The 23,942-nt window shown below is 45.4% G+C and overlaps 3 protein-coding genes across 3 annotated transcripts; 1 reads left to right on the forward strand and 2 right to left on the reverse strand.

The window, feature by feature from the left end:
• Nucleotides 1–4,133: 4,133 nt before the first annotated feature.
• Nucleotides 4,134–6,391, reverse strand: MYCTH_2300363 (uncharacterized protein). Its single transcript, XM_003661183.1, has 4 exons — nt 5,914–6,391; nt 5,195–5,853; nt 5,020–5,124; nt 4,134–4,956 (listed from the first exon to the last, which is right to left on the reverse strand). Exons 1-4 carry the CDS (start codon nt 6,117–6,119, stop codon nt 4,580–4,582), a joined length of 1,347 nt encoding a protein of 448 aa, XP_003661231.1. The 5' UTR covers nt 6,120–6,391; the 3' UTR covers nt 4,134–4,579.
• A 607-nt stretch (nt 6,392–6,998) lies between these two features.
• On the forward strand, nt 6,999–8,536 carry MYCTH_2314458 (uncharacterized protein). Its single transcript, XM_003661184.1, has 5 exons — nt 6,999–7,048; nt 7,128–7,292; nt 7,446–7,480; nt 7,580–7,637; nt 7,738–8,536. Exons 2-5 carry the CDS (start codon nt 7,202–7,204, stop codon nt 7,917–7,919), a joined length of 366 nt encoding a protein of 121 aa, XP_003661232.1. The 5' UTR covers nt 6,999–7,048; nt 7,128–7,201; the 3' UTR covers nt 7,920–8,536.
• Nucleotides 8,537–9,551: 1,015 nt separating this feature from the next.
• Nucleotides 9,552–9,716, reverse strand: MYCTH_2023079 (uncharacterized protein; the record flags this gene model as incomplete). The annotated part of the gene is made up of 1 exon (XM_003661185.1): nt 9,552–9,716. A coding segment is annotated over one exon (165 nt), but the record flags the coding sequence as incomplete, so codon positions are not given.
• Between the last annotated feature and the right edge of the window lie 14,226 nt (nt 9,717–23,942).

Raw genomic sequence — 23,942 nt, forward strand, 5'->3', positions numbered from 1 at the left:
AGGACAGGCACAGCCATTGCTCCAGCTCGATAGGTGCTACCTTTTTTGACCTCATCTTTTAGGAGCCCCATGGTTCCAGCTTCTCTAAGCTGACGGGAGGCGCCACGGCGATGCGTGGGGTGCTTGCAGCGGTTTCCAGACTGCCGGTCATTTTAAGCGCTATACGAGTGGTCCAACCGCCGTTCGAGCTTTCAGTCGCTCATTTCTCGTTGCGAAGGTCCCCTGGCTCTCTCTCTGCGGGTCAGTTAGTCCCAAAACGGATGTCAGACCCAGTGAATAGCACGGTCGTTAACAGCGGCTGTGCGGCCCTGGACGAACATGCCACTCGCTTGACTTTTCTGATGGGGCAAAATGCGTGTTGAAGGACGATGATGATCATTGCTTGGGTGTAGCCACGTGTGCCAAGTTACATAGGGTCGCAAGAGTTTATCGGGCGGAGTGGGACAACAGTTTTAGTTGCTGTGTTGCTTGATGATCTGGTTGGTCTGGTTTTTCGGCGTAGTGTAAAGGGAACCTCTGCTGGGGTTCGTTCTCTTCGATCGTGACTGCCCCAGAAGCTCGGCGGCCTGACAAACACCTGACATGTCTTTGCACCGTTGCGGCCAGCGGCAAGCACGATTGCTGCCCGCCCGTTTTGGAAGGGGCGGAGCAGAACCTCTTGCGCTGTGGGTGATGGGGCCCCCGCACTCAAGAACCTGCAGTGCTCAGAGGTGCCAACCTCTCAAGGCATCCTTTTAAAACGGCAGGTCATTCGCCGGCCAAGCTTTTGCGATTTGTCCCGGCTCGACCGCCGCACGCACTATGCTGGGACCCCTTACCGAGCAAGTATGTATGTACATATGTACATACATACAGTACAGAGTACACCCTGCAGTCGGCAGCGAATCCGGTAGCTCGGCCTTTGCCCCGAGAGACGGGCTGTCGAGTCAGCAGGGTGCAAACGGATATGCCATCAATCTGTGAAACGGGCACACTAGTAGCGACGAGAAAGGGGGGGGGGTCAGCAGAGCTGCGTGAGAGGCTCTCGACTGGGTACCAACAACAGGCTGCAATCCGCCATTTGAAAAGGCACATACGCAAGGTACTCGGATAGAAGCGCTTGAGGGTATCGTCGCGCGACTGATGCGGCTACGGTACTCTGTAGCACCGAATCTTCACCAAATCGTGAGGGAGCCTGCAAGGAACTTTGGTACAAGCATGGAGCTCAACGGCCCCAGATCCGGGAATGGGGCAGGTCCCCATCTGGGCCGTCCCCAGTATGGAGTAGTGGATTCCAAATCAGTCAGCAGAAGATTGGCATGTGAGCACTGGCAGCCGGCCTCCACAGCCAAATCTAGCGATCCACAGGGTGAGATAGAAATATCGGTGCCTGGCGCCTGAGTCGCCGCAACTCGCCTTTCGCCAATTCATCGAAATCTCGAGGTGCCGCTTCGTCGACGTCCACCCCTTCCGTTTGGCAGGTGTCTCGCCCTACGGTGGACCCAGCCCGGGATCTGATTGTTCGGGGTCCACCTGTACCGCATTCCGGCGAGGAGTCTCCACGAGGACACTACTTTTTTGAGTTTCCCAGCCACCTGAAGGCCGTTCCGGTATACTAGAATCACGAACGGCAATATCACTTCATAAAAGGCAGGTGGGTTTTTGATAGAGGCGAAGCCGGGTGAGATGAGACCACATGGGGATGTAAGCATTGGTAGGGCGGAAGCCCCAAGGCCAGAACACCATTTGCGTGCACTCTTTCCTTGGACCCGGTTGGGGTAGAGTGTAGGCGGCCGCAGGAGCTCCCAGACAAGTGTGATGTGAACACACCTGGTGTAAGTTGCAACTAGATTTGTCAATTCCTGGGTTCTAGTGTAGTGAAACTTCCCTCATCCCGACCCTCTGTTCATACTAGTAGGACGAACAGTCTCATCCCCAGCGTGGGGCGTGGGTGGCGGACAGTTTCAAGGGCCTGGAAACTCGTCTTGGCTGAGCCTCCGAAGTGACATATAACCAAGGTCAGCGTGGGAGCACGGGGTTGGGTGCCAATCAGATTACAGGAACCTAACATTCTAGTGTAGGAGGCTTTCCCTGGGTTGCCGTTTGACACCTGCGAAACGCCTCGAGGTACTTGGTTCCGAGCATCAAACAACAGCACAATGGTATTTCCAGGCGAAGAAGAGTTTCTGTGGCACAAAAACTACATATAAGGACTATCGAGTCTCAGCTAAACAACACACTCTGCGGGTTGCTAATGATGCTTTATGGTACGGATACGGGCTCTGGAATTCCTCTGTGCAAGTGCTTTGTACTGTGCCGCCCGCTGATCCTTTACACTATTCGGATTAAGCTTAAAAAAACCATGCCAAGTCCACTCAATTGGAGCACTGCTGCCAATCAGAAAAGTCCATTTGGTATCGGAGCCTTGTTTTAGCCCCGACTTTTCATCTGGACCTTACCGCATTCTGGGCTGCCGTTTCTTTACACTACGTGCACACCGTAATAGTCTATGTATGTAACGTATACCTAAGTATACACCAACCACAGCAAATGACGAAGGGGCGTGCTCAGGCGATGGTCTACTATGTAGTTGAGCCAATACACTAGCACTCACGTACAAACAATTTGCCCAATCATGGACACCTGGCATCTAACCTAGCCATCAACAGTCTGGTTCACAGGTGAGAAAGCTCAAGAGGCCGCCGCTAGTGTATCCATCCGTACCTGATATATGCACCCTGATTTACGGAAAACGCCAGCGATTCCGTAACGTCCGTCACTTGGTTTCTCTTCGCAGTACGGATCACAACACATCGTTAAGGTAGCTCTCTGGCCTCAGAAAACCGCTCTCCGTTAAAGCTTTGGAGTTCTTGTCTCTCGCCCTATATCCGGCGTGCACCGGATGGTTCCACAAAAGATCAACCGGCTTACGACCGAAGAAGACACCCACCCCGCTATCCTCCGAGCGGGTCTCACACGGTGTAATAGGTCCCGAAAGCGCCTAGTCCCGCCCTGCCCCGCGAGCGGAAAGCTAAACCTAGGCGTATGCACACATTAACTACTTCCCCGTAAAGGTTAGCCGTCACATGGAAAAAAAAAAAGGCAGCGTCACGACAAGAGAGGTGCAGAGCGCTGTCAGGCACCAGCATTTCGCTCGACCTGTGTGGCTGGTGTCGACAAACCTTCTTTTCTTGTTTTCGCTTCCGAGTGCCACTAGTGACGCTACTGCAGAGCTCTATTATTCCTCCGCGGAGCTGCCCGGGGACACTCAATTAAGCACAGAGTACCTTGGACTCTGATCTCGAGAGTTTGGAGACCAAAGCGTGTGCGTTGCATGCTTGAGGTTTTATCACAGCTCTGACGTGGTATCGTACAGTACTTTCAAGCACATACCAAGTAAGTAGTACTAGTACCTCGCCAGGAGGCTGCAGGGCTTCGGTCACCTCTTTGAAACACATCGGAAGCTAAACTCGGCAATTGCACTTGTACGGAGTTACTTTGTAGTGTATGTAATCCGTACATACATAGAGTACACGCCCTCCGTCGACTCAACATCATTGGCTCGTCTCCCGCCGCTTCCACCCTCGCCGGCCGCAAGCTGTGAGATTCTAGGTGTCGCTTTCGCTTTTTTGCCCGGGCGTCGTCTCTCGGCCCCGGAAACAGTGGCATAATGTCGCCCTGCAGGGAGACGGGATGCACCATGCACATACACTGTAAAGCAGCCACCACTGCTACCACACAACCATCGCGCGCGCGCTCGCCAAAACAGGCGCGCTGGCAGGGGTTTTGGAGATCCGGCACGAATGAGAAAGCAGCGGTGTAGCTAACAATTTTTTTCTTCGTTCCTTTTGTGCTTCTCTGGTGTAGGCCGTGACACGCCCGAACCCTTGTCAATGTGCCGTTCGACTTGACGTGCCACTGAACGGGTCGAAACGCACACACACACACACACAGAGAGAGAGAGAGACATAATACCTAGATACACGGGCACACACACACAGACCACATCTTCTCGGGAACGGACCCGCCGGCGGATGCCCGCACACCAAATTTTGATGTTGGCCTAGTCGGCCATCGGCGGATCTCGGACGGCATCATCCCGAGAAGTCTGCTGGGGGAGGCCGTTCGCGTGGGGGGGACTTTACTCGAGATCGCGCTAGAAACGGATGAATGATGGCATAATCAGTTATGTCGTCATTGTTCTTTTTCTTTTCTTTTCGCCCACCCCGTTTTTGGTTTCAATGTGAGTAAGATAGCTTCAGAGGGTACTCGTGCCGACGGTTGGTAAGGTTGCTGTGCCTTAAGGTTGCATTTGTCGGGATTCCCTATCGCGTGACTGGTTTTTTTTGAGGGACTTTGCGCTTCTTAGGAATCAGTCGAGATTCGGGCTCGCGACTACAGACAGAGCGGTGCTACAGCAACCGTATACACCTGCCTGGTTCACGCTATCTCACGTCGGCGACTCCGTGCGATGTGGTAAGGTGCACTTAGATGTTCGTTTTCGGTGCCGGATTTTGAGAGAAGTTCGGGAGTGCCGTCGTTTCCGAGCCGCAAAATAGCGCGCAGGTTCGGCAACGCTGACAGCACAGGATTGTCGGCATCATGCTTCGGGCAGGCTTCGGAGCCTGGCCTCGGCCTCGGCCGCGTAGTCGTCAAAGCCAAATTTCTTGCTCAGAGCGATCGATTGCTCGTACTTTGCGCGCGCTTCGCTGTTCTTGCCTAGCATCGCCAGCACCGAACCCAGGTTGGAGAGCGCAACAGCGCAGGCTCGGTCGCATTCCGACGTCCGCCGGTCGCCTTGCGGCTGGGAAGCGTGCTCAATGGCGTTCTGCGCCCACCGCTGGGCAGCTGCAAGGTAGGATGCGCGTTGTTCCGCTGCTGTAGCCCAGGTCTTGGACTCTTCCATCATGGCGTGAACGGGCGCGTCACCAGGCGGGATGAGCGGGTGCTCCGCGAAGCTGGTCGAGATGTTGTTCACTGGTGGCGTTAGAACGTGAGGAAAGAGAAGGGTAGGTAAGCGTGTGGCGATTGCGAACTTACTCAACAGGGCGATGTGGCAGGGATCCTGACACAAGCGGAGGGCCTGGAAGAAGAGCGGGACGGCCAGATGATACTGACTCTTTTCCTGGTAACTGTACGCAAGAGCTGCAAGCCAGAAGTCAGTGTGTGAGCTTCGTAGAGACGGGAGCGCGGCATATTTGGATGGTTTACTTACCTTCCAAGCTTCCACCTATCTCCTCTAGACTCATCCAGGGGCCCTCCCCGTCCTTGAGCCCCTCCTTAGCGCGCCTCTGCGTCTCCTTCAGGGCGGTCTCGACCGCCCAGACAAGCCGCTCGTGGGCTACCTCCCGCTCCAACACGTGCTCGTCCGAGTAGAGATTGGCTAGCTTGACGCTGATGCTGACGGCCTTGGCCAGGAGCCTCGTCCGCTTCGCCCACCAGCCCTCTCTCGGCTGCTCGGGAACACCGGCCTCGCCCTCTTTGGCAGCAGGGACGGGCTCAAGCTTTGGCAGCGTCCCCTCGGCCGCGCTCTTCTCCATGACTTCCACCCAGCGCTTGCAGTCATTCAGCAGGTTCTCCAGCACGGTGATGGCGTTGTGGTAGCTCTCAATCTTCTCGAGCCACGCGGCCACCTGAATCTTGATGCCCATGACGTCGTCCGAAAAGTGATCCAGCCCCTCTTGGTCGCACAGCTCCAGCGCCTGCTTATAGTATTTCAGCGCGCGCTGCGGGTCCGGGTCGTGATTGCTGAAGTAGAGCGCTTTCCGCAAGGCTTGCGCCACTGGCTCGGGGTATCGCGTGAATTGGCGGCTGTAAAAGTAGGTGTAGTATGCGTAGACGCAGTAGATGAAGACCGCGATGGCGCCGGCCACTCTGTTTCGCCGCTGTCAATTGCGGGACTCTGTGATCCCGTCCGGGATAGGGTTCACATACGCTACGATAGCACCGAACGCCTCCCCCGGATTCCGCCGCATAACCTCCCGGAAGCTGGTGTTTCTTATCACGTACCAGGCGCGACTGGCGTCGGACTTGATGCCATGCCATATCATGCTCTTCAGGGAGGGAGAAGGCGGTTTTGTCTGCCCTGTCTGCTTCGAAGAGTGTTCCGGTTCATGGTCGGCCGGTGCCGTCGACTTCATACGGACCTGATGACTAGCCCGCAGTGTCGCGGAAATGGATGGGCCATGTTGGCGGCAGCCGCTGCGGGATGATCCGAGGGGAGACGTGAACGGTTGCGCGAGCCGTGATATCCAGGCGGACCGCAGACCGGCGGTTCTCGATATCGGCATCATGGCGTACCGTAATCCTCGAACCCAATTGGAGCAGTCAATTGAGTCTTCGTAGACGTTGTTTGGCAATGTATGCCGACCTACTGCCCCTCGACCTCTCGAGATTTTGGGGTTGACAGGCGTGCTTTAGGCGAGGCGCGCCGTGCTCCAATTCCTCTCGTTGGCCCCACCGATAACTACCGAGCTCATCCAACCAGATGCCTTGCCAGGCCGCACCAGCGTTCAACGCTGAGCCTCACAGATACTCCGTACAACTAACTTATGGTGCTGCCCTTGTTTTGTTCAGTTTGTATCTTTCTTCTCTGTCCCAAGTACTTTCAATCTCTCTAGTTTTAGTTTCATGTCTTGTCCGTCAGCTACTGCCATATATTATGGCTGTTGTGCAAGCAGTGCCACAATGCCCTGTTCATGGAGAGAGCACAACAACCTTGTGCAATGAAATAGTTGATATTTGATGATTTTGCGACCCGACTCGAGAGAGCCGGCAACCCAACGAATAGACATTGCATTCACAAAGGCAATGTTCCATTGCCGTCTTTGTACTTGCCATATTCGTTGCGGTTCATAACGGCCTAAGGCAGGAATCGGGCTGCACGTCATCCGACGGCCGAATCACAAACCCCTGTCAACCCCTCCATTCATCCCGAGGCTTTCACTTGCCGGGGCCCCACTGCTACACTTGCTCTCGCCGAGCACATCTCGATGAGCAGCCTCAAGACTTGAAGAGACATTTTGGTTCCCTCCATCTTACAAGTTAAAGAGCCATCCTACTCAGTTGAGTGAGTTTCCATACCAAGTCGGACCCAAACTGGTCTTGGGATTCAGTTCGACGAGAGCCTCGGCTTATATATTTCCCAGGCATTCCTGAGCCCCTCCTTCCGTCTCAACATTGCTGTCTTCACCTTCAGCCTCTCCCACTCTTCACAAATACCATGGCTGGCAAATTCGAGCCCAAGGTCCCTGTCCAGCTGGATCCCCCAAAGGACGATCCGATCTCCCCTGAGGAACTGGCCAAGGCAAACGGTATAGCCACTTTCTTATTCTTTCCATTTCCGAGAGGGAATCCGTGACGTCCCCGAGGGCTTGAGATCTCATATGAGCGGTTACATTCTAACGAGACTCGTTCTATTTTGAGCCACCGCTTCTTGGAAATAGCAGACTGACATTTACTTGCAGGCGAGAACGGTGGGAAGTGCTACGTGGCCATCAAAGTACGTACCACCCCTCACAAGCTTTCCGTGTTTGCGCGCATCTCCACACAAGGGAGAGATATATATGCCCGCACGACGCTAACTGCCCCTCCGCAACAGGGCATCGTCTACGACGTGACTGGAAACAAGGCCTACCAGCCGGGCGGCGCATACCACGGTAAGTCCCATTCTCACAAACCTGACACGAGCGAGCGAGCCCACCTCTGCCCTAATGAGAGCTTCGCAACGCTAACTCGGTTCGTTCCCGCTCCAAAAAGTGTTCGCCGGCAAGGACGCCTCGCGCGCCCTCGGCAAGACGTCCACCAAGCCCGAGGACGTCAGCCCCGAGTGGCGGGACCTGCCGGAGAAGGAGCAGAGCACGCTCAACGACTGGATCACCTTCTTCTCGAAGCGGTATAATGTCGTTGGTAAGGTGCAGGGGGCGACGAATTTTGAGTGAGGAGGACCAGAAGTCAGGCGGTCGGCCCGGGGAGGGGGCCGGTGCTCGCGAGCGATGCTGGGGTTTTGTTTCGGGGGTCGAGATTCGAACGACTGCTGCTTCCTGCTGCTTATCAGGTTGGCGAAAGGGAGGGAATTGTTGCATGAGTTGGTGTTGGTTGGGGTTAAGACCCAGGTTTTGCTCTTTGATCTTCCCACCAGTTGATGATATGGCACTCCGGAGGTGAAATCGGTTTCGACGTATGGGATCGTGCTCGGGGTGCCCTCAAAGAAAGGCTAGGTCTGGTGGTTGGCCCTTCCGCGGCCCTTCCGCGATGGTCTAATGACCGAGGGTTGCATCGGATGGGTCTTGTTGACCGATGCTGGGTGCCTCAGAATCCCCGGTCAGGCTTGACGACCTTCGATGAGGTGACACCGGTCATATTGTGCACTTCCGGTGTCCACGGCAGATATTGAAGGGGAGCTTGGGCAGAGTCGGCCTGGCAATTTACACACCCATTCTCTGTGTATCCCGTCGCACCACGACATGTTTTCCGTCGTTGTGTAGCTCACCAACTGCCATGTCCCTCTTTCAGGGGCGGAACGGGGGGCGGGGGCTCGGTGGCCAGATATTGGGTAGGCAGGATCTCTGTCTTGAAGGTCAACGTAACAATGCCGTGCGATACAAACATAATTAGGTGGGCGCGCTCACTGCTTCCGGACTTCAACAGTAAGGAATCCATTTCCAGGCCCATTCATCACCGAACTGGCGACCCTCAATCTGATGCGAGGCACGTGGGTTGCACAGTCTGTGCAACAGCTGTGTCGGCTCCGACGTAGAAAAACTATCTCGTGACCTGTTACACCACCCCTAGACACCTTGCTACAGGTCCTTCTTTTGGTCAAAGAGGAAAGGGACGGATGAACCGTACTAGGAACCTTTGCACAGAAGGACAGGAAGACATAAGACCTAGTTACCTTGTTTACTTCGTAATTTTAGGGGGGAGAGGGGGAGAAGGGATGAGAAAGAGGGACCATCAAGACGAGGTAGTGAGGATGGAGCAGGAAAACCTGTTCGGGCAAATACCGTAACGGAGGAGGACTGTTGGGTGTCAATTGCTGTGGGAGAGTGTTCACGACGAGCGGCGGTTAACTTGGTTTTGCGAAATAGGCACACTCTTGTTGTTTTAGCAATAGGTTACTTATAACCTATCTTTGCAGGAAGAGTACGACGCCATCAACTGAACGAACTCTATGTAGAATGCTGTGGAGTTGCACTGCTCTCCTTTCTCTGATGATCCACTGCCAGGCCAGTGACCATAGAGCCAATGGCGCCCGCGCCCACTAGAGAAGCAGCTATAGATGGCATAATTTACCCACCGCGGTGCCATTCCCAGATGCCAACGGGCGAAGCAATTTTCCGAAGAAGAATGATTTATTTCTTGCCCTTACTGCGAACCACTGCCGCCTGCGAGGATTATTAGCTTATGACCTCATGGGGAAAAAAAGGTTTGTGGCCGCGAGGAAGATAAAGAGGTTCCTCACCTTGACCTTCACCTTCACCATGACCTTGATTCTGACCCTGACCCTGACCCTGACCCTGACCCTGGGCTTGCATTTGACGTTGGTAATACTCCCATTGGGCCTGTCTGTGCCTCTGTATGCACTCATCGCAAGGCCGGCCCTGTTCCCAGATGTTCCGAAGCTTCTTGACGCTCCTGCAACCGTGCGTGGGGTGATTGCGGGCAAAATGGCAGTAGGACTTGCGGCGGATCACGTAGTGACCGCAGGTGAAGCTGAACTCGTCGTAGTCACACATGGCGGATACTCGAGCTAGTTGGACGGCTCTTCAGGGGAATGGCGGGAGGTGAATGGACGCTTTATGGACCGCTCCGGTTACAGGTTGCTTGCTGCTGCTCGGTTGAACCGTGGATGACGAAAGACTCCTAATGGTTTGCTTGTGCCTTGACTGGTGGAAGCTCGAACCGCTGCTGCAGTGGTACACGGGAGATGGTCTCCAGAGGGAGGGTTTATATCATGCCAGCGGTCCTTATCGACGCCGTAGGCTTCAAACTGTTCCTTACTTCCGCCCCCCCGAAGCTACTGCTAATCCTTTGTGTTTGCCGGCGGCTGGCCAACAACCCTTAGTGCCATGAGTTCTTTTATTATCTTTTCGTGGACCGGCTCCAAATGGCCGTGACGTGTGCCGGTGGGCTCGAGGAGGCGCCTCATGTGAGAGGCCTGACAATGAGAGACCTGGATGCTGCGGTTGCGGGAGCATCACAAGGCATTATCACTGTATCAGGAGTGATAGATCACTCACTGTTACAGGGTATTGACGAATATCATTCGTGCTCGACTGGCGTCGTGTCCCAAAGTATGGCGTCAATGGGCGACCGCCAGCTGTCTATGCAACCCGTGAGCGATGGGCCGAGTCATTCTGGGCGCAGCACATCATCTGCAGCCCAAGAAGGCAAAGCGCGTTGGCAGTAGGCATTGGAGGGGGGTGGGGGGGATTGTGACCTCCAGCGTGGGCGGCCTAGCGGCCCAGGATAGCCCATCGTGGACCCGAGATGGGAACAGTGTTGTGACCGTCGAGACCGTCGAGACCGGTTCGTCTCGATTCCTCGAACCCCGAGGGCTTACACTGTCATTAACCGCATGAAGTTTATGGCAGGGTGGCACGCAGCTCAACAAAGCACAGGCGACGAGGGCCATGCCATTGGAACAACTTTAGAGGTAGGCAGGAGTGAAACCGGGCAAATGCCGCCCAGTCGCGCGGGACGAGCGGGTACGATGAACTCGAGGGTCTTCAAGCCTCTTTGGGAGGGGTTGTTCGAGCCATCCGGGAGGGCCTGGCGCCAGGTTATTAGTGGTAACTATCAACGGGAAGTCGATCCTTGCATCTGGGCCTGAGATGGTGTAGGGCCTCGACCCCAGTCCCGGTGGGAGGCTGGAGACTGATCTGAATCTGCAAGCCATCCGGACCCAGTTTGGCAAGAATTACGGATCGCGGAAGTTGAGATGTGTGGTGGACTGGGCCCACCAGGGCTCCAGCCCTACCGAGGTTGCAGCCACCCACATCTTCCTGCAGGTTGGCTCTGGACGCCTCCGTCCTTCTTCCTCAAGAACCATCGCCAACTACGTAGCAGAGATACGAAGATCGTCAGTTCTATCCGCGCATCCACCTACAAGAGGTTATAAGCCCTCTACTAGAGGCTCCTATAGTTGGCTTCTTCTTCTTTCAACTGTAGCTACCTTAACAACAATAACAATAATAACCATTCGGCTCTAGAGGCTCCTACAGTCACTCGAATCCATTGGACTATAGCTACCTCTAACCTAACTACTAAACCTAAACCTAAAGCTAAAGCGGTTTAATCGCCAGCCAGAATTACGGCAATAGAACTAGCAAACCTATTAGCAAACCTATTAATAAATCTATCTTCCGCTGCTCATTTCTTCGCGGATTGCTCTCCTTCTTTAGAACCTCTGCTAATCGCTTAAATCTATAGACTTCGGCCTTCGGCAACTAGATTCTGAAGGTGCTAGTCATTTCTATCTATAAGAGCAATAACTAAGTCAAGATTCTATTAGGATTTTCTTCTTTCTATCAAGGAAATCATCAGAACTAGCGATTCTATCAAGGAAGACATTAATTCCATCAAGGAAACCACCAAATCTATTAAGATTTTAGCAAATCTATTAAGATTTAGTAATTCTAATTACTCTAACCTGTAGAAGTTATTAAGCGTAAGACCTATAAGCCCTTAAAGACGTTTCCTTATACAAATAAGCCTACTACCTAAGGGTAAATGGTATCTACCATCTAGGAGAAATAAGCAAGGTAGTAAGACTCTAAGGGAAAGATTAGAACTTTAACCTAACTTGTCACGAGCCAACCATATACTGCGACCCGGTGGGGCACGGAAGGCTGAATGAGCCACCAATCAAGAAGGGCACGAAGCAAGGCTAACATGGGATCGCTAGGGAGCGCGGGCTACCACGGGCGAACGATTACCAAAAAGGGAAAGATAGCAGAGGATAGCTGGCTACTAGAGGCAATCCAAAGGTAGGATAGAAAGGGACTATAAGCGATCGGCAGAAGTATATATATATATAAATAGTCACTTATTATAGTAGACTCTAGGAGTTTACCAGTAGTAATAATTACAATTATAGTACTTATACCAAGTATTGCTAATTACTATAAGAGATAACTCTAAGTGTTATTATAAACCCTTTGGCTTTATTAAATCCCTTAGACGACCTGCCTACCTGTCCCGCTTAATCTACCTTTGTCTAAACCCTTTTAGAAGAAGTCTGAGTTAGGTTTGTTATACGTTATTACCACTCCCTTTGTTCTGTCATAGTTTAGAATGGAGGTGACCTCGACCTCGATATTGACATAGCTACTAACGTTACGGTCGAATAGCTGCTTGCCTAGCTTAGTTAACTCTAGCAGCAGATCTAGGAGTTGGACTAGAGAGATAAGGTTGCTTAAGCCCGAATTAAGGAACTCGAGAACGGCGAAAAGTACTTGTAGAAACTGGTTAACGAGGCCTACGCCAAAATCGAAGCGCTCGAGACTACCAAAGCGAGCTGTATCAAGATCGAACTATCTAGCAAATATAGAGGAACTAAGGAGGATCTTGTAGGATTCCTAACAAACCTCTAATCCTACTTCTAGCTTAATAACGATAAGTTTCTAGATAATAAAGCCAAAGTTCTCTATATAGCTACGAGATTAGAGGGTAAGGTATTTAGATGGTTCGAGCTTATATAGAACGACTATCTTATTAAGGAAGATAAAGACGACCGGGACACGTTTACATAGGTAGTCTTCTAATCTTACGACCGTTTCGAAGAAGAGCTTTAGAAGGTTTTTAGTAATAAAGATGAGAAGATTTATATGTAAGAAAGACTTGCCAATCTCTAATAGACTAAGTTAGTAGCTTCCTACGCTATATAGTTTAGATAGGATATATTCAAGTCTTAGCTTAATAATAAGGCATTAATATAACTATTCTATAATAGCTTAAAGGAAAAGGTTAAAGACAAGCTATATAAGTACGATCGGCCTAAGACCCTAGATAAATATATCATATAGGCCATTAGAATCGATGATCGACTCTATATACAAGAGTAATAGAAACGAGGACAAATAAATGGAACTACGGTTAAGGCTAACGATAAGAAAAAGCGAGTATATATTAGTACCTTATATAGGACATACCCTAGAGCTATAGATATAGACGTAACGTAGAAGCAAGACTAGAAGAAGACAACCAAAGACAAGTCCAATGCTACCTACTATAACTACGGAAAGAAAGGGCACTATAAGCGAGAATGCCGGAGCCCGAAGAAAGACTGGAAACTAGTCCCTAGGAAGGAAATTACGGCTATCAACGAAACTACTAAGGATATTATCGAAGTAACGGCTACAAGCTACGAAGACAGGGGCAGTGATACGGACAGTCTTGGATATAATAACAATAGTAAAGACGAACAAGTACCGTACTCTAAACTAGTCACTGTAGATCTAGAAATAGATCTTGCTAAATAGGATATAGTAGGAGAATATATACCGCTAGTTTCGATTCTCCTAGCCTTGAGATAGTAGGGTTTTATAGTCATATAGAGGCGGGATAGATCGTGGATAACTAATACCTAAGGAATCGAAAGACCTAGACCTAATGTTCTATTTCTCTAGGAACGAATCGAATAGTACTATAACGAAGTTTTCTGGCTTAATACGGAACTACGCGAACGGGATAGACGTTTGATTAGACTTGCCTAATAGAGCGATGAGATGAGGGACGAGATAAGGGAACTCCGACGTATCGTAGAAACCATTAGAGGGGAACAGCCTATGATATATAATAGGCCTGACAGCTATGCCGAGTATTTTGACGATTAGCAACTTAGCTACGATATATGGAACCCCGAGTACTAGTTTATATATATAAACTGTAGAAAGGACGAGCGTATATAGGAAAGCTATTAGAAGAAACACTCCTACCTTAGCATTAGAGTATCTATAGTCTATATATAGTAGGAAGGATTTGGAAAAGAGTTCTAATACCTTCTAGGCAATGCTACATGATTATACCCGCGATACAAGGTATATATATAAGTGCCCTAGTTCTAGTATATAGTATATAAATGCTAATACTACTTTCGCGACAAATTCGAAAATAATTACTAGCCGACCTAACAAGGAAATGAGGATAGGAGCCTTTGCCCTATAGAATAGGTCTATAATATAGGAAACAGAGCAGCCGAATTGCTCTGGAAAATCGAAGCCTGCGATCTAGAAGGCATTACGGTAATACCAAAACAAGCCTAGCCTAGGTACTACGGAATAGGACAAGACATATAGGACTCGTACCGGAGTAATGACTACCTTTACCATATAGACGAAAAGAAATCGTAGATCTAGGAGCTTTAGATAAAGCTATGGTACGCACGATAGAAAGCAGAATAGACCTAATGGTAGGAAGTTATTAGTACTTAATAGCTTGTAGAAATAAGTACGATCGACGAAGCTACTATTAGCCGAATAACTAAAGAGGTTAGCACTGACCTGGGAAACGGGTTAGGGCCCTTCGAGGGGCCTGAAAACCATTAACGCCCGTATAGTGGCAAGTGATAGTATAGTATAGGAGGAACTGGCGTGAGAGACTACTATATCGAGACCTCCTAGTAGAAATATAGGAAATCGCCACAATCTTTAGACGACGGCGGCAAGACAAGCAATTGTAGATAACAGTATAATAGAAATAGTACGAAATGCTTATACTAGTAGATAGTAGAGTAGAGATAAACCTAATTTCGCTAATGCTTGTAAATTAGCTATAGATACCCTAGAAAATGAAGTAGAAGCATAGCATAGTCAAAGGGCCATTTCCGATATAATAGATATATAGGGAGACCGAACTAATCGACATTACTATAGTAGAGAAGACTATAGTAGTCATATTTAGTATCGTAGATATAGGTAATAATAAAGATATAATATTAGGGTTACTATAATATAAAGACTACGACCTGGACATTAGCTAGAAGAATGGTAGCTACCTACGACCCCGAATAGAGTCGTATTCGACTAGTAAGATAGGAAGCACGCAAGGATCATAAGCAGACAATACTCAGGGGAAGGCATGTCCTACGGATCTACCGTAAGAGACGGATAGTAGCAGGCAGACCACTACGGACTCTAGAAGAAGCGGCATAACGACACTAACATTACGATAGGAGGAACGAGCTAAACCGCTAATAGCTGTTCTCTCTATTAACGAATGTAGAGCACTATAACTAGAGTAGTAGGTTAAGATAGGAGAAATCGCTAGTATTGCTATAGACGGAACCAAGTTCGTATACTATTAGAAAGCTAAGAGATAAGACAAGACTAGGGAAGTACCGAAGGAATATAAAGGATACCTAGTATTCGAACCGAAGTATCTAGAAGGACTACTAGAGCACGACTTATAGGATTACGAGATTAAGCTTAAGGAAGGAGTATAACTAAAGTTCTTCAAGATTTACTATACGAGCTAGATATAGAACGAAGAACTTAAGTGATACTTAGAGGAGAACCTTCGAAGAGGACATATCCGCTTGTCGACATTGCTAGTAGGTTACCTAATCCTGTTTATACCTAAGAAAGACAGAAAGCTACGGTTATACGTCGACTATTAGCAACTTAACAAACAGACCGTGAAAAACCGATACCTATTACCGCTAATCTCACGGCTCCAAGATTAGTTAGCAAGAGCCTAATATTTCACGCGTCTTGACTTGCCATCGGCCTATAACTATATACAGATTAAAGAAGGCGACAAGTAGAAAACGGCCTTTAGGATACCCTATGGCCACTATAAGTACCTCGTCATGCTATTCGGACTTATAAACGCGCTAGCAACGTTCTAAGCCCTAATTGATCAAGCTATCCGACCCTTTCTCGACAAATTTACGGTATATTATCTTGACGATATACTTATCTTCTCTAAGATAATAGACAAACACCGGAAGCATGTAAAAGTAGTACTAGACGCGCTATATATATATAAGTTATTAGTTAATAGGGAAAAGAGCGAATTCTAATGGGAAGAATAGCACGAGTAAGCATTTACATAGATCTATAATGCCATTACTAAAGATCTAGTACTAGTGCTACTAGACCTTAAGAAGCTATTTGAGGTAGAAACGGATGCTTTAGACTATACCATCGGAGGACAATTAGGACAACGAGACGAACAAGGAAAGCTATATCCTATAGCCTTCTTTTTAAGGAAGCTCGATAGACTACGTCTCAATTATCTAATCTATAACAAGGAACTACTTACGATTATCGAAGCTTTCAAGGAATGGCGACTATACCTTAGCAGCACGATTAAACTAGTATAAGTATATATAGATTATAAGAACTTACGATACTTCACGACGACAAAAGAACTTAACGGACAACAAATACGATAGGTAGAATTCCTCGTAGAATTCAACTTTAAGATCCGCTATAAGAAGGGCAAAGAGAATATATGAGTAGATGCCTTAAGCCGACAAACGGATCATATAGAAGGATAAACGGAAACAACGCCACCGTTATTCAAGGAACGAATAGACGGAACGCTACGTCACGAAACGTAGACACCTGTGGAAGATGACCTACTCGACTCGTTCCTAGAATGTTGCGTAATCTTTCGAGAAGAAAGGATCGACGAAGTATAGTATTAAGTAATACCTAGACTAGCGGTACCTAACGAAGTGGAAGAAAAAGATAGGAAACTCTAGTACCAAGGTAAAGCATATATCTATAATAAAGATCAACAGCTACGAATGATTCGAAAACTCTACAAGTCAAAACTCGGAGGATACAAAGGAGTCACGAAGACTATCGTATAAGTCAAGAAATATTACGACTTTCTATAGTTAACGACACGAGTTAAGGAAGTTATACAGAGCTACGATATCTACAATCAAAGCAAAACGACATAATACAAGCCATATATGCTACTTTAGCCACTACTAATAGCTAACAAACTATAGAGTTTAGTCACGATAGACTTTATTATAAAGCTGCTAGAATCCAAGGATATAGCTATAGGAGTAACCTACGATAGTATTCTTACTATAGTAGATTGCCTAACCAAGTAGGCATATTTCTTTCCCTACAAAGAGTCCTAGATAGCAGAACAGCTGGTAGACGTGATCTATTAGCAAGTCACATCAGTATACGCTTAGCCATAGGAATAGATCACTAACAGAGACACCAAGTTCACATCGAAGTTCTAGTAAGCATTAATGTAACAATTAGGCGTTAATAGCAAGCTATTAATGGCATATCACCTATAGACCGACGGACAAACGGAGCGACTAAACTAAGTTATTAAGCAGTACCTCCGCTCTTACATCAACTACTAATAAGACGACTAGGTCATACTATTACTAATAGTATAACTCGCTTATAATACAATGCTAATGGAAATAACCAAAGTTATACCGTTCTTCGCGAACTACAGATATAAAGCAGACCTTAGGTAAGAACTAGAGGTCATAGTGCCAAAAGTAGCAGTCAAAGCAGAACAAATATATACACTATACGAGAAGCTTAAAAAGGAACTCAAGTTTGTCAAAACCAGAATAAAGAACTACTACGACAAACACAGGCTCAAGGGACCTTACTTAGAGAGGGGAGACAAAGTCTACCTAATCGTACAAAACTTACGAACCAAATAACTAAGCACGAAGCTAGACTTTAAGAAGGTTAGACCCTTTGTTATCAAAGAACGAATTTCGACATCTAACTACTAACTATCGTTACTATCATCTATATGACTATAGACAGATGTTTTTCATATTTCACTCCTCGAACCAATACCGAAGAACGCCAAAATCGCTACAAATATCGAAGTAGAGGACAAAGAGGAAGAATAGGATATCGAAGAAATTCTAGATTTATATATTATTAATAAGGAACTATAGTATCTAGTCAAATGGCTTGATTTCAGACCAGAAGATAACTTATAGAAACCTGTTAAGAACCTGAATTGCCTTGAGAAACTAGAGTAGTTCTACCGACAGAATCCTAACTAGCTATAAGAACCGGTTCTAAAGCCTATTCCCCGATAGAAAAAGAGGGGAACCCGCTAGGATTAGGACTAGGATCTAACCTAATCGACTCCTAATCGAACACGTCAAAAGCACCTAACGCCTAAGCCTGACCCGCGAGGGTCTGCGTCTCCGACATCGGCGGAGGAGTATCTGGTTCTTCCTCCTCCTCTAGACGAGCTACGCCACGATAAAAAACTTCGGTACTACGATCGCGCAGGGATTGCTATAAACGATGTAATCGACTTAAACGGCTTAGTATCTAAGCAAGTAGCGCCTCGGTCTTAGTAATCTCTCTTAAAACCTTCTCCTACTCTGACAAATTCGAAAGGACTAAGATAGTTAGCTACCTAAGACTATAAAAAAAAAAAAAAAAACGAGGAACCTATAGGCATCTGTAACGTTCAGACTACTACACTTCTTACCTATACAAATATAGTTCTAATACTTGTTTAAACCTTCTATTATTATATAACGCTTTTATAGCTTCGTATTCTAATAACGCTTATAAGGCATAGCGACCTTATAACCCTCTCACTTAATCTTAATCGTAATAGCGTATTGTTCGCGTTTAAGATTACGACAATTCCTAGGAACACGATTAGCTATAATAAAAGGAAGTTAGCAGAAAAAGGGACATTACCTACTAGAACAAGGGGGCATTAATAGTATTTAAAACAAGTCATAAGAAGCTTTCAGGTCAAAAGCCCTAAAGAGAGGGCATCGTGTCACGAGCTAACTATATACCACGACCCGGTGGGGCACGGAAGGCTAAATGAGCCACCAATCAAGAAGGGCACGAAGCGAGGCTGACATAGGATCGCTAGGGAGCACGGGCTACCATAGGCAAACGATTACCAAAAAGGGAAAGATAGCGGAGGATAGCTAGCTACTAGAGGCGATCCAAGGGCAGGATAGAAAGGGACTATGAGCGATCGGCAGAAGTATATATACATGTAAATAGTCACTCGTTATAGTGGACTCTAGGAGTTTACTAGTGGTAATAATCACAATCACAGTACTCATACCAAGCATTGCTAATTACTATGAGAGACAACTCTAAGTGTTGTTATAAACCCTTTGGCTTCACCGAATCCCTTAGACGACCTGCCTACCTGTCCCGCTTAATCTACCTTCGTCTGAACCCTTTTAGAAGAAGTCTGAGTTGGGTTTGTCATATAACTATATATATTACACTCTTAAGATGTCTTTAACCCTATTTGATAGCCCTATCCTTAGGGACGAAGAAGAAGATAAGGTAGAGATACTCTAATAACAAGATTAAGAGGAGGAACACCTTAAAAGGAATAATACTTAAACTAATAACTAAGACCTATTATAATAGATAGTTACCTTATAGGAAGTAGCCGACTGCTATTAGAGAGAGCAAGATATAATCTTTATAAGGCACCTATAGACTACTTCTAATAATAACGGCACTCCTATCCTTCTAGAGAAGAGGTCCTTTGTACTACTTCCTACCCTCTATAATAAGGATGATTTAGAGACATAGGACGGCTAACTACGGTTATCGCTAGCACTATATAACCTCTTCTATTATTTCGAAACCGATGTCCCTAAGCTAGATAAGGATGACATTATCGCCCATAGTATATAGAAGGCAGACCGGTCTAATATCTTCCGACTTATTATTATATCCTTAAGGAAGTTAGATATCTAGTCGTGTATAATATATATTAGCTAGAACCTAGAAGTTGTTAATCCCTATACTATATACTTAAAGGTCTTCTAGGCACTATAATATAGTACTATCTATATAACCCGGATATTAGTCAAGGAGTATATAGGGATTAGTCTGTCTAAATTCGACATTATGGACTAGTATATTGATTGGCTCTATATTATCTATTGGTGGCTATATAATATAGATATCGTCTTCCTACTAGTGGTAGAGATCTACTATATCCTGTCATCTATTAAGGAGATCTATCCTAACCTATTTTAATGGAATATCCAAAAGATGGAAGATAAGTCCCTTACTTAGGAGGACCTTATTAGGGATATAACTAAGACCTATATCGACCGGGATATAAAGAGGAACCTAATTAATATCAATATTACTAGTACTAATAATAATAATAGCAAGAAGATAGATGATTACTCTGCCTTACCGTCTAATAGAAAGAAGTTATCCTACCTTAGGATTAAATGCTAGGATTATAATAAACGTTTCTATAACGAAGTTAAGCATTGTAAGTATAGCTTATACTATAATCCTAAGAATATCTATTAGAGTTATAACCTAGAGAAGGCACTAGATACCTAGCCGAAAAAAGCTTACTACCTAGCTAGGAAGAATATACTATTATTTATAGTAGTACTATACCTGAATTTAGGGGTTATAAATCTAGTAATATCTACTATATATAATAACTTCTATTCTACTAACTTTATATCCGTTTGACCGTCCTTATCATTATAACTAACAGTATCGTCTCCTATTAACCTCCAGTACCTAGTAGCAAGCTATTAACGCTATAAGGGACATTATCTACTATGATTCGGCCGTAGCTGATATAGTTTTTAACGACATTAAGTAGTTTACTAAGCTCTACCGTTTACCTAGACCAAGGGTATATCTCTCCTTGTCTAGCGATATTATAGAAGCTAAGGAGATAGGCGTCGTTACCTACCAGACAGTTCTTCGAAACGGTACGATAGCTATAGTTAAAATCTAAGAGGTACTCTATAATTCTGCTTCCCTAGCTAACTTGATTAATACTAGGAAGTTAATTAATGATAATATCTTTTAGAACTAGGTAGATTATACCCTATATATAGGTAAATCTGGCCAAGTTGTCACTAAACTTGAACGACTTGGCGACGTCTTCGTCGTCTGTAATGCTAAACCGACTATACTGGCCACTACTATTGCCAAAGAACCTACCCTAGCTAGAGCTATCTTTGCTTCTATTAACTACTATATTATATATCGCTGCCTAACATATATAAGCAAGGCTACTATTAAAGCTACCTACAAAGACACCGGTATCGACCTAACTAATAAGGATATTGATAGCTTTTATAAACCCTATATTATAGGGAAGGTAATGGATAAACTAGGTAAACGTGCCCTAACCTAGGCGATAAGACCACTTTACTTTATCTATATAGACGTTGTCACTTATAAGACTCCCGGCTACCTAGATTATAAATATAGCCTCTATATCGTTAACGTCTAGTTAAACTACCACTAGGTCAAATTCGGCTATACCAAGTTAGATATGTTCGATAGACTAAAGGACTAGATCGTCTAGATATATAACCAAACGGGTAGATATATCTAAATGCTCGGACTCGACGGCGGTACAGAATTTGGCCAATCTGGTAGGGACTTCCGTGATAGTAAACTAGCCGTATTTATAGATGCCAAAGGCATTACTATCTTAAAGACCACTCCTTCGAGCCCTTAGCAAAACGGCAAAGCTAAATGCGTAGCTATAGATATCATTTAGAAGGCTAGAACTACAATACTTATATATCAAATCCTAGAATTCCTTTAGCCGTTTGTCGTTAACATTATAGTTATTATCGCTAATCTTCTTCTAACTAGGGCCAACCTAGGCAATAAGAGTCCTTATAAGCTGTTTATAACTACGTTTAATATGCTAGAGGAGGCTTATAAGCTATATATCTGACACCTATATACTTACTTCTACTATATATATTACTATATTAAGCCGGACAAGCGTGATAGGGCTGACAAGTTCAGCCCGTGGGTAGAAAAGGGGAGACTTATCGGATATACGGATATCTATAGTAAGATCTACTAGGTTTAGAACCTATAGACTAGAGCTATTATTAGAGTTAGCGCTGTCAAGTTCAACAAAGGAAACGACTACCATAAGGATGAGGATATTGTTAATCCTCCTAAGCATAAAGTAATATTTGCGGACACTACCGTTAAAGAAGACGAAAACTCCCTAGAATTCTATTATATAGTTACCTTCTAGCTACTAAAAGATCTTCGAATAGATTAACCTAGTTTATTAGTAACTACTAGCTTAAAACTAATATCCTAATCTTCTTTAGGTCTAACTAATATATTAAATACTAACTATAGGGTAGAGATACCTTTATCCATTTAATTAAACTTTACGGTATAGAAATAGCCAGAAATGCTAGTTTAACTAGCAAACTAGCTAGAAATGCCGATACCTTAGTCAATTCTATCTCTAACTATCATAGTTTAATAGCTACTACTACTAACTTTAACAGACTATCTACCGTTTGCGACTTTAACTCCTAAACCTACCTAGTCAGCTCCGTCTCCTATACTAATAACTAAAGATTAGGATAAATTTGTCTCTTTTATAGACAAAGATATCCAAGAAATCTAACAAGAGGAAGCCCCTATACTATGTAACTACCTACTAGCACCGTATACTACCTACTCCCTATAGATAGAAGAAGCAATAAGGGGGGGGAGGCCAATAGGGGGGGGAGATTATAGAGATAACGGATATCCCGCTTTAGAGATATATCCTAGTCTAGCTTCTATGTAAAACTAAACAAAGGGAAGCTTCCTAGTCAGTTCCTTACCTACCACTTAGATAACTAGAGGCTAGCCGAATCCGTTGTCTTTATAGCTACCCCTGTTAGCGTTAAATATGACATATCCATTAGCTAGAATCTGTTAGTTCTAAAGAACTATTACGAAGCTAGACGTAGAGCTAACTTTGAAGATTAGTAGCTCCTAGCGATAATCAAACAGGACTAGAGTCTCTAGGAGAAGGAAGTCTATAAACTTATTAATAAACGCCCTAGCATCTATATCTTGCTTAGCAAGTAGGTATATAACGAAAAGACTAATCTATCTACTAGCTAGAAGACTGCCTAGGCTAGATAGGTTATCTATAGCAATTTTAACAAAGGATCTTAGAAATCTTAAGACGTATATACTATAGTTATCAATAGTATAACGGTCAAGATCTTTTTTATTATTATCATAGTTAAAGATCTAGAGTGCTTATAATTTGACTTTAAAACTATATTTCTAAATGTACTAATTCCGGATAAGGTAAAATATTACGTCGAACTACTTCCTAGATTAGATAAGCTATCTAGCAAAGTCTATAGGCTAAAGAAGACACTCTATGGACTATATTAAAGTCTATTATATTAGTTTCTAGTAATTAAACTAGTACTTAAAGAACTTAGATTCGAATCAATCCCTTCCGACCTCTATCTCTTTCGTTATAGAGATATAGGTATACTACTTATCCTATACATTAACGACCTTTTTATTGCTATAAAAGATAGCTCTACCGTTAACGGAATTCGTGACCGTCTAAAGAATAGATACGACCTTAAGGAGCTTAGCAAAGTCAAACGATTCCTAGGATTAGATATCTTATAGGATAGGGTAAATAGGAAGATCTTCCTATTATAGGAGACATATATTACCACTTTACTATATAAATACGGAATAGAAGGCATTAATCCGGCTAAGACTCCCTAGTATTCGAAGTTTGAACTACTATATATCTAGAATAAACTAGAAGATAAGAAAGATAGTAAACTAGCTAGCCTATAATACCCGAATCGACATTATATATACTATCTCCTACCTCTATAAAGCTAATAATAGTCTATTATAGGAGTATCTAGACGCTCTTTAGTATCTATATTACTATTTAGCCGGCACCTATTCCTACGGTATTAAACTCGGTAGTAATATAAAGATTAATAACTTGAAACTAACTACTTTTATAGACGCCTCCTAGGTAGATAACCCCCTATACCGATATTCTACTAGTACTTATATCGTCTTTCTAGCTAGTAGACTAGTATTATAGAAAACAAAGAAGTAGACATTTGTTATATTTAGTATTACCAAAGTAAAGTTTACTAACCTTACCCTAACTATATATTCCTTATAATAGGTTAACTAAATCCTATAGGAATATAGCTA

The sequence above is a fragment of the Thermothelomyces thermophilus genome, chromosome 2 (genome assembly GCF_000226095.1).
Source record: "Thermothelomyces thermophilus ATCC 42464 chromosome 2, complete sequence".
Classification (NCBI taxonomy): domain Eukaryota; kingdom Fungi; phylum Ascomycota; class Sordariomycetes; order Sordariales; family Chaetomiaceae; genus Thermothelomyces; species Thermothelomyces thermophilus.